This window comes from Schistocerca piceifrons, chromosome 5, assembly GCF_021461385.2.
Source record: "Schistocerca piceifrons isolate TAMUIC-IGC-003096 chromosome 5, iqSchPice1.1, whole genome shotgun sequence".
NCBI classification, from domain to species: domain Eukaryota; kingdom Metazoa; phylum Arthropoda; class Insecta; order Orthoptera; family Acrididae; genus Schistocerca; species Schistocerca piceifrons.
Genome location: NC_060142.1, coordinates 283,869,455 through 283,885,978, shown reverse-complemented (window position 1 = coordinate 283,885,978; position 16,524 = coordinate 283,869,455). Strand labels below are relative to the sequence as shown.

At 37.0% G+C, this 16,524-nt stretch overlaps 1 protein-coding gene across 1 annotated transcript in view; it reads right to left on the bottom strand.

Annotated features, from left to right (window-relative positions):
- Nucleotides 1–436: 436 nt before the first annotated feature.
- Nucleotides 437–16,524, bottom strand: part of LOC124798218 (uncharacterized oxidoreductase YjmC-like) — a 246,676-nt gene continuing 230,588 nt past the window's right edge. Inside the window, exons 9-10 of the mRNA XM_047261525.1 lie at nt 11,649–11,759; nt 437–716 (exon numbers count right to left, since the gene is read on the bottom strand). Coding sequence (XP_047117481.1) covers nt 657–716; nt 11,649–11,759 — 171 coding nt within the window. The 3' untranslated portion in view covers nt 437–656. The remainder of the gene's footprint in view (nt 717–11,648; nt 11,760–16,524) is intronic.

Below are 16,524 nucleotides of genomic sequence, written 5' to 3'. Positions count from 1 at the left end.
TTTTGAATCTAGAAGAAATTTCACCATTTAACAGGTGTACTGTCAGCCTTTTTTGGCAGGCTTCAGCATTTGGCTGATGCTAATGGCTTTCTTTTGCAAAAATGATATATTTACCTGAGAAATTTTTTACATGAGAAATTAGTTGAAAGCATTATGCTAGAGAACATGAATGAATAAGAGTTATATAATGTGTTAATTCCCATTTTCTAAAAGCTGGCAATTATTATTACAGCAAAAGAAGCTGGACTTAAAAACCACTGTTCTCTGTTGGGAAGACTAAGGAATAAAAGTGAAGCTATTAATAAGGGATAAATACAGATGAAAATAATTATACTGTACTCTCATAGACACTGTAGAGATGATAACTCTTCTGTCAAACCTGTTCATGACTCTAAGAAAAAAGTGTATATCTGAACTGGTGCAAATTATAAAACTCTTGAAAACAGGTTGTTTCTTTAATAAACACTGAAAACTTTAACGACTGCTATAAACTTGATAACATATCAGTGCTGTGTTAACAAATGCATTACAAATTCTTTCTATACGTCTTGTTGGCCATCAAAATAAATGCAATTGACACGAGTTTCTGGCTCAATTTTGGTCTTTCTTTCCTTGTCAATCTTTTTCCTGAAGTACATGCATCCAGAGACTGTCTACTATGTCTTGATGGGTACTGTCTTCATTGGCTGCACACCTAAAGACTGTGCAAGTTCAAGCTGAAAAAACAAGAAAAATTTTAATTTTAATTTTTGAGTTAATGAGGAAGGTAATAATATCACTAAGTAGCATATACTGAGCATGAATGTGTTGTAAGAGTGGAATATAGGTACTTCCGCCGATCACATCTTGTCATTTACACTGAGTCACCAAAATTTTCTGAGAATATGAATATTCTAGCTGAATTAATTTCTGCTACTTGGTGCTCTTTCATGTGTACTTCAATTGGCCATGAGTGTCCACATGTTAGCTGGTTTCTTCATAATTTGCCCATTACATAAAAATTTTGAAATGACTATTTGAATGGGAGAAAGGTCTGCATCAATATTTATTTCTTTACATTTTTTTTAATTGAAGGAATTGAAGTTGAAACCCCCAAAATTTTAACAAAGACTTTTGATTAGTAAAACCAGGAACCAGTGGAAGACAGAAGATACGAGGTGCGGCTAGAAAAAAACTGGACTGATGCTGGAAAAAACATTTATTTACAATTATTTACAATTTCATGTTATCTCCTTCAATGTACTCTCCTCCTCGGTCTCTACACCGCTCCATACGAATTTTCCACTGTTCATAGCAATGCTGCAGATCATTTTCGGTAAGTCCATACATTACTTCCGTCGCTTTTTCTTTTACTGCTTCAACAGTCTCAAATCTAGTTCCTTTCAAAGCTGACTTGACTTTGGGGAAAAGAAAAAAGTCACAGGGGGCCAAATCAGGTGAGTAGGGTGGATGATCTAAGATGGGAATGTTGTGTTTTGCCAAAAACGTCTTCACTGACAACGCACTGTGAGCTGGGGCATTGTCTTGGTGAAGGATCCATGACTTTTTTCTCCACAAATTGTTCCGTTTTCTCCGTACTCGCTCACGTAGGGTAGCCAGGACGCTAATGTAATAATGCTGATTCACTGTTTGTCCCTCTGGTACCCAATCAATGTGCACAATCCCTTTGATGTCAAAAAAAAAACAATCATCATTGCCTTGAATTTCGATTTTGACATTCGTGCTTTTTTTGTCGTGGAGAACCAGGAGTTTTCCAATGCATCGATTGGCGTTTAGTTTCGGGATCGTAAGTAAAAAACCACGATTCATCGCAAGTAATAACATTTTGTAAGAAGGTGGGATCACTTTCAATGTTTTCCAGGATGTCAGAACAAATCATTCTTCGGCGTTCCTTCTGTTCAATTGTGAGACACTTTGGAACCATTTTTGAACACACTTTGTTCATGTTGAAACTTTCATGAAGAATCTGCCTAACACTTTCCTTGTCAACTCCTGTTAACTCAGACACTGCTCTGATTGTTAAACGGCGATCTTGTCAAACAAGTTTACCGATTTTTTCAATGTTTGCATCAGTTTTTGCTGACAATGGTCTGCCAGTGCGAGTGTCATCACTGGTGTCTTCGCGGCCATCTTTAAATCATTTAAACCACTCAAACACTTGTGTTCGCGATAAACAACCATCGCCGTACACTTGTTGTAACATTACAAACGTTTCACTTGCAGATTTTCCTAGTTTGAAACAAAATTTGATGTTAACACGCTGTTCTTTCTGTACACTCAACATTTTCCGACGCACAGACAAAACGTTAACTACTTAAAACAGACTGAGTGCAGGAGGCAGATGAAACTCGAGCAGTAGGCGGAGTGAGAGTCACGTGACAGGCCACGCGACTTTCAGCCTTATTGCATTCGTTTTATTGTTTCACCAGTACTAGTCCGGTTTTTTTCTAGCCACACCTCGTATGTTAGCCTCCTCACAAATCTGTGGGAGCAGTTATCAAACACTGGAAACTCCAGGTAGAAATATCAACAATGTAGGAAAAGATAGATTGCTGCTTACCATAGTGGACTTAATGTGTCTTCTTTATGGTAAATAGCAATCTATCTTTTCCAACATTGTTGAAGCAATTATTAAAGTGCTTGTAGTGATATGGTGTAGCAGGAGGTGGGTAATCCAAGAGGTTTATAATATTATGAGACATGTCTGTGCATTCAAGTTGGTGAACAGTCATATGACACATGTTAATGGATTCAAGTTGTTGAACTGAATATGTGACAAATGTCAGTGATGATGAATAAGATCACTGACAACAAATGTGTATTGAGCTTCAAGCAACACTTTAATAGGTGCAAAACAATCTGTGCAGCCATAATAAACAATGAGTCATTTGCAAGCTATTACAGTCCTGAATGTGAAACAGAAACTTTTCATCCATAGTTGAAAAAAAAAAAAAAAGTGCCAACATTGCTGCAACATCAAGACATTGCTGCAATATCAAGACTTTGCTAATATTTTATTTGACATTCATAAGGTTGTTCCCACAGAATTTGTTCCACTTGACCATACTGTCACTGAAAAGGTTTTCTTTTGAGAAGACCAAAGAAAAGTATTTGGTAAAAGTACTGGTACTCTGAGAGATATAAAGACAATAAAATACATTATAAATTATTATTTAAGATTTTTGCTACAAAAATCTGACACACTTTGGGTAGCTGTTAGCAGAGCATGATCAGAATGTGTTGGTGTTCATGATGATTAATATGAATAACAGTTGCATTGTTCATAATGTGTAATTTCACAGGAACATGTTCCATCACATACAAAGACCAAAGGAACAATAACACAAAGCTACTGCACACCTCATAGACAGCAATGACAAAGATAAAAATGGAGCCAGATTACCAACACTGCAACACTACCACTTAATCTGATGAAAATTTCAACTTGATAAGGGAAAGGTGTTGCTCCCGAGCAAGTGGTTTAGTTAATACATCAGCAGGCATTTTGTTTGACTGCTACAGTCTCACTTCCTTTTACACACTGTCTGATGAAGTGTCCTTTAGATGAAATGTCACTCTAGATCATAACACAGGATTTTTGATGGTCTAACAGAACTCTGGTTGTCACTAAAAATTATTATAGCATTTAAGTAGTTTAGGCTGCAACATCCTTCAGTTTTTTTGCCTTCCAAGGAAATAATATTTTTTGCCAACAGAAAAGCTATCCCATTTGTGACAACCCAGTAGTTACACCATCTACAAAATGTAAGTCAACATAACCAGTTACATTTAGATCTTTACAATCTCCTTTGTTAAACACAATGCCATAATTCACAGTACCCTTGAGATAATGAAAAGCTTTTTTTGCTACTTTCCAATGCACACTAGTAATCTTACAATTATATTGGCTTAAAATACTAGCTGTATAAGATATATCAGGCCTTGTGTTAATACTACAACAAAAATACCACTAGTTCCTGATATTGCAGTTTAAATGCATCATCTTGCACATCCCAAAGCCTTAATGTAGCCCCCCCACCCCACCCCACTGTGGGTGCTCCTGCAGGAGTACAATCAGACATATTAAAATGTTTCAGCACATCTGCAATATAGTCAAGTTTTAAACTAGATTTATCTCAGTTTCTAGTTGTACATATGTCTAGGCAAGACTTTCCTTCTCCTAGATCCCTGCCACAACTTGTCTTTTATCACGTTATTATTACAAAAAGACATAAAAATTGTCAACATACAAAGTAACAGTTGCAAGATTGTTAGGTGACCTTTTAATGAACAAACAATTTTCATCAGTATTTGCAACATAACCAAGGTCTCAAAGTACAATTTTTGTCTTTTCATTCCACTGTCTAACTGACTGTTTTAAACTGTAAATGGCCATGTTTAGTTTACAGACCTTGCTTTCATTCCCTTTTGACATAAAACCATCTAGTTGTTTTGTGACAATGTTGTTCTCCAATTAGCCACGCAAAAAAGCAGTCTTAATATCAAAATGATAAATCTTAAGATCAAGATTTACAGCTACACTAGTGAGAGCTCTAAGGATACTACATCTCATAACTGGTGAAAAAGTTTCATCTTAGACTGTAGCAGGGGTTTTCAAACTACGTAATAAAATAATAATTTGGTTTATTAGCTTCCTGAAAAAATCTAAAGTGTCCGCATGAGGAGTAATATGTAGCAGGTCCCAAGTAACTGTTGCTACTATGGCAGCATGGTAGACTGTAGTCAGAACAACCTATATTACTTATTTATTTCTATTGATTTACAATCAGTTTAAAGGTTATTAGTATTTGCAAGTAGGTAACAAGCCCATATGAGTTCTGATACCTTTTAAAACATCCTCCTTATAAGAGGTAGGCTTTGCAGCATTGGTAGTCAAAACATAATATATAGATTGTGAATGAATGTAAAGAAATAGATGCAAGACACAATTTCCAATCTTGTGCCAGGATTTGAAGAATTGTTGATGAAGAAGCAGATTTATCCTTCCCCCTGATTTGCAAGAATAAAATGAAATACCATTAAAAATTGATTAACATGTATCACATCAAAAGATAACAAATACATAACTACTCTCATTCTTCTTTAAAAAAAACTTGTGTTTATTTAACCTACATTTTGAGTTGCATTGGATGTCATATGTGAAAGGAGCCACAGCTGTTTATTTTCAGCTCAAGTAAGCCATGATCCAAAATGTTTGAAAACTGCTGGTCTATAACAAACTTCTGAGTATCTCCCTTAATGACATCTCTGAATGCCTGAGAGTCTTTCACCCATCTGAAGTATCTTGCATACAAGGTGGAATAATTTTGTCACAGTTGGCTTTCCCAAAGATGTCAATAATTCTGAGGGAAATTCATCAAGTCCAGTGGATATCTTTCAACTTAGGTCTTTCAGTGCAGAGTCATATCCTTCTTGCCATATCATTTTTGCAACCTTATTTTCTCTGGTTCTCGTTGTCATAAGCTTTGTGCATCAATCTTTCATGATTTTCATATACCACTAGTCAATGCACAAGTACCTCAGTAATTAGATTTGCAATCCAAAGAGAGCTGTATTAGTGTCTATGTTGGAAGGTCTTAAGAATAGGAAATTTTTTTATTGGAATTGTTGCTATCATACTATTAGTCATTTTTACTTTTACTTGATATTTTTGCAACTACACTGAAGAGCCAAAGAAAGTGGTACACCTGCCTCATATCATGTAGGGACCCCATGAGCATGCAGAAATGCCGCAACACAACATGGCATGGACTCGACTAATATCTGAAGTAGTGCTGGAGGGAATTGATACCATGAATCCTGCAGGACTGTCCTTAAATCCATAAGAGTACAATGGGGTGCGGATCTCTTCTGAACAGCAAGGTGCAAGGCATCCCAGCTATGCTCAATAACGTTCATGTCTAGAGTTTGGTGGCCAGTGGAACTGTTTAAACTCAGAAGAGCATTCCTGGAGTTACACTGTAGCAGTTCTGGATGTCTGGCGTGTTGCATTGTCCTGCTGGAATTGCCCAAGTCTGTCTGAATGCACAATGGACATGAATGGATGCAGGTGATCACACAAAATGCTTATGTACGTGTCACCTGTCAGAGTTGTATCTAGAGGTATCAGGGGTCCCATATCACTCCAACTGCACATGCCCCACACCATTACAGAGCCTCCACCAGCTTGAACAGTCCCCTGCTGACATGCAGGGTCCATGGATTCATGAGGTTGTCTCCATATTTGTACATGTCCATCTGCTCGATACAATTTGAAATGAGACTTGTCTGACCAGGCAACATGTTTCCAGTCATCAACAGCCCAGTGTCAATACTGACAGGCCCAGGCATGGCATAAAGCTTTGTTTCGTGCAGTCATCAAGGGTACACGAGTGGACCTTCGGCTCGAAGCCCATACTGATGATGTTCCATTGAATGATTCACAAGATGACGCTTGTTGATGGCCCAGCATTGAAATCTGTAGCATTTTGTGGAAGGGTTGCACTTCTGCCATGTTGAACTATTCTCTTCAGTCATCATTGGTCCCGTTCTTGCAGGATCTTTTTCTGCCTGCAGCGATGTTGGAGATTTGATGTTTTAACGAATTCCTGATATTCACAGTACACTCATGAAATAATCATATGGAAAAATCCCCACTTCGTCACTATCTCAGAAATGCTGTGTCCCATCACTCATGCGCTGACTACAACACCACATTCAAACTCATTTAAATCTTGATAACCTCGCATTGTAGCAGCGGTAACCAATGTAACAACTGTGCCAGACACTTGTTGCCTTATATAGGCAATGTTGACCACAGCACCCTATTCTGCCTGTTTACATATCTCTGTACTTGAACATGCATACTTATACCAGTTTCTCTGGCACTTCTGAGAATAATTTTATGAGAGAATAATGCTTGTAAAAGTACTAACTCAAATGAAATGGAAAAAATTTACCAGATGTATGTGAATTTATTAGTTTTATGTGGCATCAATAAAATTCCCATCCCTTTTAGCAATGTTTATTATGGATATAAATATGACATCACCAAAATGCATATTTCAAAATCTTGTCCTAAGTTATCATACACCCTAATGAACTTTTGTCTATTTTAAGAAGCAGAAGTAGTCACAAACAAAAATTGAATAAATAATAGAGGGAAGACCTGGGTAAGTCCAGCATAGAATGGAGAGAGGGGGGAATTGCAGAAAAGTATGTTAGAAAAGGTGATGCTGGGTTAGAACCAATAGATAGGTGCAGTGGTGGGCATGCTGGAAGGAACACAAGGAGAGATACAGGGAAGAGTATAGACTGAAGGACATAAGTCAGGAAAAAGACATAGGAGATAGGGAAACATTCCAAAGAGTTAGATGGTATGGATTACAGCAGGGTTTCATTTCCACCAGTTCCTCTGCCTACTTTTCTCAACTCCCATTCTATTTCCAATCCATTTTACTCTAGTCTCACTACATGAGATTAATGCTACACATCTCTCTTCTATTCTGTGCCAGCCCTCTTTTTGGAATCAGTTCATATATCTTTCTCCTGATTTGTATCCTTCTCCTGAACTCTCCCACTATTTTCTCTCTCTATGCTCCTCCCAGCACATTCATCCTCCAACTTACACCCTGCACATTCCTACTTAATCCAACCAAGTGTTATTTTCCCAATCCTCCGCATGTGGTCCCACTCCACACCCTAGCATTTCTTCAACACCTACACCATTCAAAATTGCTGTTTGCTCCAATTAGACATGAGTAGTTGGTGTTTAATTGTGGTTCTTCACACACTTGTGAGTGCTGATTTTTTCCACTAAACTCTCCACATTCACCTTCACACATGATGTGTATTTTGCAATTTACGAAAAAAAAAATGCAGTGAAATTATACAGTTCCTTGACGTAGCAACAAACAACAAAATGGCATGTTCATATTAGAAGTGGAAATTAATTAAAACAAACAATAATGAAAAATCCAAGATTGCCCACTATACTTGCATCGCTAATCAGTACTTATATAAAGTACACTTCTGTCCTTAACTTTTGGCTGCAGGAATCATCACCTGACATATCTCTGAATGCTGTTTTTTTTTTCTTTTTGTTCCTTCATCCAACTTGCTTGTCTACAAATGTTTCTCATCATTATGTATGTAAAAATGTACAAGTGTGCACTCAAAAAATTTCAGCTTAAGCTTTCAGTAACTTAGTGTTTTCATACTGACCCACTGTCAGGGCACTTTGAGAGGGTGGGGAGGTAGCAAGAGAAAAATGTGGATCAGAGAGGGGCACTGGTACCAAGTGTAATGGGTTTTCATTACAGCCACCTGTGCAGGAGGAGAGCAAGAAAATCATCTCAGCCAATACAGTTGATATGGCTGTTACAAAAATATTCCATTTTTTCTATATGTGACACTGATGTTAGCAGAGGGTGGGGGTGGGGGGGAGAGAGCAGCATACATTCACTGCAGCCACTATGCTTGATCTAACAACTGTTTATAAAAATTTCTGATCCTAACATTTTACTGATATTAAAATCTTTGTGAGTTAACAGGATTCCTCACAAGGCTCTGTTTCTACACCCATTACCTATCTTGAGGAATTGAAAATGTTTATCTGCAAAGAACACTACAAAACTAGATATTAATTAGGACACATTTTGATTGCTGATCTTCATTTTTAAATATCATTCTTTGATTTTACCTTTCAAAATCACTCTCAGAAATGTAACATCATTAGTAGTTTCAGATCCTGATCTCACCAGGATAAATACACTGGAAAAATGTGAGAAAGTCACAGAGCTTTGCTAATGAGCAAAATTTCCAGACTGACAGCTGAAAATAGTGCTAAGCTTCCAAACTCCAACATGGTTAATAAAGTGTGATGCAAGTAAATCGAGAACTGTATTTCTTATACATGCATGTTGTTGTTGTTGCTGTGGTATTCAGTCCTGAGACTGGTTTGATGCAGCTCACCATGCTACTCTATCCTGGGCAACTTGCTTCATCTTCCAGTATGTACTACAGCCTACATCCATCTGAACCTGATTAGTGTTTTCATCTCTTGGTCTCCCTCTATGATTTTTACCCTCCACACTGCCCTCCAACACTAAATTGGTGATCCCTTGATGCCTCAGAACATGTCCTACCAACCGATCCCTTCTTCTAGTCAAGTTGTGCCACAAACTCCTCTTCTCCCCAATTCTATTCAATACCTCCTCATTAGTTACGTGATCTACCCATCTAATCTTCAGCATTCTTCTGTAGCACCACATTTCAAAAGCTTTTATTCTCTTCTTGTCTAAACATGTTTCACTCCCATACATGGCTACACTCCATACAAATACTTTCGGAAACGACTTCCTGACACTTAAATCTATACTCGATGTTAACAAATTTCTCTTCTTCAAAAACACTTTCCTTGCCATTGCCAGTCTACATTTTATATCTTCTCTACTTCGACCAGCATCAGTTATTTTGCTCCCCAAATAGCAAAACTCATTTACTACATTAAGTGTTCCATTTCCTAATCTAATTCCCTCACCATCACCCTAGTTAACTCGACTACATTCCATTATCCTCGTTTTGATTTTGTTGATGTTCATCTTATATCCTCCTTTCAAGACACTGTCCATTGCATTCAACTGCTCTTACAGGTCCTTTGCTGTCTCTGACAGAATTACAATGTCATTGGCAAACCTTAAAGTTGTTATTTCTTCTCCATGGATTTTAATACCTACTCCGAATTTTTCTTTTGTTTCCTTTACTGCTTGCTCAATATACAGACTGAATAACATTGGGGATAGTCATAGGGTCAGTATTGCCTCACGTGTTCCAATATTTCTACGGAATCCAAAATGATCTTCCCCGAGGTCGGCTTCTACCAGTTTTTCCATTCGTCTGTAAAGAATTTGCGTTAGTATTTTGCAGCCGTGACTTATTAAACTGATAGTTTGGTAATTTTCACATCTGTCAACACCTGCTTTCTTTGGGATAGGAATTATTATATTCTTCTTGAAGTCTGAGGGTAATTTGCCTTTCCCATATATTTTGCTCACCAGATGGTAGAGTTTTGTCAGGACCAGCTTTCCCAAGGCTGCCAGTAGTTCTAATGGAATGTTGTCTACTCCCGGGGCCTTGTTTCGATTCAGGTCTTTCAGTGCTCTGTCAAACTCTTCACGCAGTATCATATCTCCCATTTCATCTTCATCTACATCCTCTTCCATTTCCATAATATTGTCCTCAAGTACATTGCCCTTGTACAGACCCTCTATATACTCCTTCCGCCTTTCTGCTTTCCCTTCTTTGCTTAGAACTGGGTTTCCATCTGAGCTCTTGATATTCATACAAGTGGTCCTCTTTTCTCCAAAGGTCTCTTTAATTTTCCTGTAGGCAGTATCTATCTTACCCTTAGTGAGATAAGCCTCTACATCCTTACATTTGTCCTCTAGCCATGCCTGCTTTGCCATTTTGCACTTCCTGGCGATCTCATTTTTGAGACGTTTGTATTCCTATTTGCCTGCTTCACTTACTGCATTTTTATATTTTCTCCTTTTATCAATTAAATTGAATATTTCTTCTGTTACCCAAGGATTTCTACTAGCTCTCGTTGTTTTACCTACTTGATCCTCTGCTGCCTTCACTACTTCTGTTATGTCCTAGCCAGTAATGCCACCCGAGCCTGCTGCCAAAAGTTTGGCAGCATCAAAGTCCGGACGCCGTCCGCATAAGCAGCGCCAGCGAGACAGCAAATCGCCGCAAGTCTGCGCGCGCCACCGCTGGCTTCTTGCTTCTTAAGCGCTGGAGTCGCGAGCGCTAGCACAGTTCTGTATTCGCCACTCAGTTGTATACTCGCCACCGAATTGTGTACTTGCTAGTCAGTTGTGTGTTCATCGCAGCAGAGTTGTTGTTTGTCGTCAGCCGACGCTGACCTAGCCGCTCCGACTCGAACCAGACAGATTTCTGTAGACACCGAGTTCACTACTGTGTTACTGTATCTTCATGAATAAAGATAAGTACCGACTTTTATTTAATCTGAGTGTTTGGGCTTTCATCTTTCTGTTCACAGTTCCAGCGGACCGGTCGGCCCGCTATTAAAAGTGTGGCGGTGACTTCGTAAGCCATTTCCACAGCCAAGTGTTTGTCACTACGAACACCGCCACAAAAACTTCATCCCTCAAAGATACCCATTATTCTTCTACTTAATTTCTTTCCCCCATTCCTGTCAATTGATCCCTTATGGTCTCCCTGAAACCCTGTACAACTTCTAGTTTACATGCATACATTTCCCATTTATGCTGAGTGCATCAAAAGTACTGCCAACAATCATACTGCCTTATGAACTAGGTCTATAGCTGGTCTATCTTCTTTGTAGCAAACGTCTGTAGGTATAATTACAATAGTATACATTTATCGTTGTATTTGTATGACTCCAATTATTCCCCTCACCCTCTCTCTCTCTCTCTCTCTCTCTCTCTCTCTCTCTCTCTCTTCATAAAGTGTTGGATCTACTCAGTAATTTTCATTGTTGATACAATATTATTTAGCTAAAAAAAGCCGGGACAACTAATGGATTGAAGTTAATACTTTCTCAACGAAAATTTCCCTCAAATTCAACAATATAGTTGTTATATAAGGCATTCAGTACTAACCGATGCCTTGAGCTGGTTCTCATGGTATTGTATTCCTCCTTGTTTATCAACAAGTTTCATGTTATTCCTCTCAGGATCTCCTGGTACAAGAACTGGTTTGCTAGGATCAGCCTGAAAAATAAAAATTATAAACAACAACAACAATAACAATGATAATCTTTATGTGTCCACAACAACTTTACAGGCTTGAACATCAAATTCTTTGTATGTTTACAACGATGATATCATGCCAACCATATAATTAATATATAAAACACATAACAATTTAGAGACTACTGTATACATGTTTATGATCATTAACACACTGCAGTGTACAATACCAGTACTATTGGTAATGGAGTTCAGAAAACTTTTAGGGAGTATAAGAATTTTTTTAATTAAAAATCTTTGGCTACTTGCCCTTAAAAAGATTTCCACAGATATGCTTCTTGTGTTTTGGTAATCTGTTACAGAACTGCCTTACAGCTGCCAGTAGTCTGTGATCTATAGCTCTCTCGTTACTCAGTATAGTATGATAATCACACCTCGTTCATATACCATCATTATGAATGTCTCTATTCATTCCAATTTTTTCTTCAATCTCTGTTACATACTTAAGTGTAGTGTCTTAAGGGCATAAAATGAATACACAGTCAGTAAATTATACTTGTTGGTGTAGCCCCTACAGGATTGGTGTTTGCTTATAGAAGCATTTAGTGTAACTGCTCTCTCTTGAAGCCTGAAAATCTTACCCATGGGGACTGAGGGTACCCAAACTACATATCAATCCATACCAATACATAGCATAAGAATTGTATGGAGTTGTTATATTTGTGAGACATTTTAGCAAGTAAATATAGCAGCTAAACATTTTACAGGTGCAGCTGATACATCTGTTCCATGTAAGATGTCTATCAGTCACAATGCCTAAAAATTTATATTCATCAGATGTTTCAGCTGTAGATAGTGATTCAATGTTTATGTTCACTTGAGACTGGCAGTCTGGCCTCAGCAACCCGAGACACTGGTCACGTGTGTGTGAGCAGTGGTTGTGGTTGTGTGAATGTGTGTGTTTTCTACTTTATAAGAAGGCCTTTTGGCATAAAGCCCTGACATGTAACAGTCTTTTTGTTGTGCCTGTCTATGACTTGGTATCTCCTGTATATGGTGAATAGCAATCTATCCTTCTAATTTTTCACTATTCCATTCCGGATTTTCCACTGTCTGAGATTGGGTGTACTTGTGCTTTAACAAGATCATCATCATGAAGCATTTACTTGAAGAATGTCATATATTTTTAAGTACAACATTATTTCAAAATAATTTCCTTGCACCAATGTGCATTTTTTTTGTTAAATAAATACTTCAAGTTGTCTAAGAAAAATGTAATGAAATGTGTATGGACTGAACAATTAAAGTACTCAGTAGTAAAGCTGATTCATAAAAAGGGAGAAAGGGATAATGCAGACAATTTTAGACCTATCTCTAAGCCATCAGTGTTTGGTAAAGTTATTGAAAAGACTGCGTATGTAAGGATAATTGATCATTTTATATCACACAATTTGCTGTCAAATGTACAGTGTGGCTTTAGAAGTTGTTTAACAACTGGAAACACTATATTCTCTTTTCTCTGCGAGGTACTGGATGGGTTAAACAAAAGGTTTTGAATGCTAGGCATTTTTTATTTAACTAAGGCGTTTGATTTTGTTGATCACAAATTATTGCTCCAGAAGTTGGACTTTGCAAGTGAGTCTAATCAAAAAACTGCTTTACTGAACCTCTTAGCAACTTTCAATTTAAAGGCTACTATAGAAACGCCAACACACATCACAAAAACCTCAGCCACAATCCTTGATCAAATATTTACAAATGTGCCCTTGAAACATACAACACAAACCCACAATACAGGCTTTGGGGACAACACAGCCCAAGAAATTAGTATAAGATTAGGAAAACCATTTAGTTCAACTGAATGTCTAACTACTACATCTAGGAAGTATAATGACCAGAATATACAACATTTCCTTAATTATCTGTGTAAAGAAACTTGGGAAGACATCTATGAATGTAAAAGTACAAATGTTAAGTTCAACAAATTCTTAAATAGTTTTAGCTATTATTTTGAACTTTGCTTTCCACTCCATAAAAAGACAGTCACAAAAAAGGATCTGGAAATAAAATGGGTCACAACAGGGATACAAATATATGTGGAGAAAAAGAGACTACTTCATGAAATATCTAGACAGCACATCACATCCCCAGAATTTGATTCCTAGTTTAAGAATTACAAAAAGATTTTAACTAAAGTCATAAAAGATGCAAAAAGAATGGCAAATAGTTCCTTCATAGAAAATGCACAAAATAAAATGAAAGCCATATGGAAGATTGTAAGGCATGAAACAGGAGTAAAACAGAGAGAATACCATAATATCAAACTGAATGAAAACACTTTTGTTATATATGATCCCCAGCACATAGCAAATAATTTTAACTCATATCTCTCTGAGGCAGCTGATACTCTGGTGAAGCAAAACTTTCAAAATGCTGTCACTGCAAATCAGATTAAAACTATCCTTAGTAACAAGTCTCTCTTCCTACACCCAACAAATGAGCAGGAAATGCTAAAAACAATAGGGGAGCTAAACTGACAACATACCAGACCATATCATTAAAAAATGTGTAGTACCCTTAGTAGTTAAGCTCATGGTAGACACATGCAATAGTTCACTTTCTCAGGGAATCTTCCCAGAAAGGTTAAAAATAGCTAAAGTGAAGCCATTATTCAAAAAGGGTGAAAAAACACATATAACAAATTATAGGCCAGTCTCTCTACTATCTGTTTTTTCTAAAATAATTGAAAAAATCTTTTATAAAAGGCTCGTAGATTTCATTGAGGGGGGGGGGGGGGGGGGGGGGGACTTTTCTCAGCTACACAGCGTGGTTTCTGAAAATGTAAATCCACTGAGACAGCTATCATCAATTTCTTAAATGAAGCTTTAAATGCGTTAGATAAAAAAGAACACATAGCAGCAATATTCCTAGATCTTTCAAAAGCATTTGACATCATTAACCATGGTCTATTGCTTAGAAATCTAGAAAATGTTGGTGTCAGCGGCCTAGCCTATGAATGGGTAAAGTCATATCTACAAAACAGACACCAAATAGTTGAAGTCTTCTACAAAGAAGGAAAAAATTTAACTTCCTATTAATCAGAAAAACAGTGTGTTAAATACGGTGTGCCACAGGGTTGCGTACTGGGACCAATCCTGTTCTTGCTGTTTGTAAATGACCTGGAACCATCCAGCCCTAACTATAAGTACATTAAATATGCCGATGATACAAATATACTTATCAAAGGTAAGACCCCAGAAGAGCTCCAAAATGAAATAAAAAAGAGCACTACACATGTATCAAAATGGTTTGCAATGAACAACTTAATAATAAACACACATAAAACAAACACTATGCATCTACACACAGTGCAGAATAAACAGCCTTTAACTGCAACCATAGAACTGTTAGGCAAAAGTTTGAATTTGTAAATAGCACCAAATTTTTGGGAGTTTGGATCCAAGATGACCTAAGATGGCAGAAACACACACAACACCTATGTAGTAAATTAAATACCATTTGTTATGCCATATGCAGATCTATGCAAGCCATAAAAAATGTGTACTATGCCCAAGCAGAATCACTACTAAGATATGGTTTAATCTGCTGGGGAAATTCACCACCCAGCAAAAGCTGTTTTATTGCACAAAAAAGAATTATAAGAGCCTTGGAAGGCTCAGCACCTCGATCTTCATGCAAACCCTCATTTAAAAAGCTTCATATTCTTCCGTTACCATGCCTATATATCCTAGAAACAATAATGTTTATAAGGAAAATTGTAGATGGAAATAGCAAGATTGCTCCAAAAAACCAAAATATCCATTCATACAACACAAGGAATAATTAAGATTTACATATGCAGTTTTCAAATACAACACTAAAACAAAAAGGACCCTTGAAAGCAGGAAAAAAACTGTATAACAAACTACCTAAAGAAATTAAGGCAATAACTGGCACGGATAAATTCAAAACTGCAGTGAGAGACTACTTGCTACAGAATTGCTGCTATAGTGTTGATGAATTTTTATCTACAATGTAAATATGTGAAAAATTTAAATAGTTTATACAATTAAGGCCAAAATAAGAAATGTGTTCATGTAGATTTATCAGTGTATTATATGTGGTCTATTACATATATGTGTGTGTGTCTGTATAATCAAGGCCAAAAGTATGAAATGTGTGCGTGTAAAAGTTATTTGTGTATTTGTGAAATGTTATTCCCATATGTTAGAGTTATATTGATATATGCTGAAAACCATACAACAGTTTTTTCTGTTAAACTTTATTGCAAATTATTTGACTTGTCCTATATCATTATGTACCCCTGTACAGTGTATGATTCACAGGACCAATAAATATACAATACAATACAGGAAACTGACCATTCCTAAAGGAAAAATTACAAGTATGGCTAAATACAGGGCTAACACATGCAGAACAGTAGTTGAAAATTCTCCTAGGCACTCCATCATATCCATGACAGTCCTTAGTCTTCAGTGATTTAATTATTGACTCAATTTCCCCACTTGTCTGTACCACATAGGAGTATTTCAGTCATCAATCTCGGAAAGGCATTTGCCAAAAGTGTTATATGATTCCCTGTAGGTACTAAATTTTTATTTAATTCACCATCAATGCTCAGAAAATGATAGCTAAATAATGTACATATATCTGATTTATCAGTAACAGAAATATTTTTACTACAAACTGACTTTATATCGCCGATCTTGTGCTGCTGACCAGACACTTCCTTCAAAACTGACCATATGGTTTTAATTTTATCCTG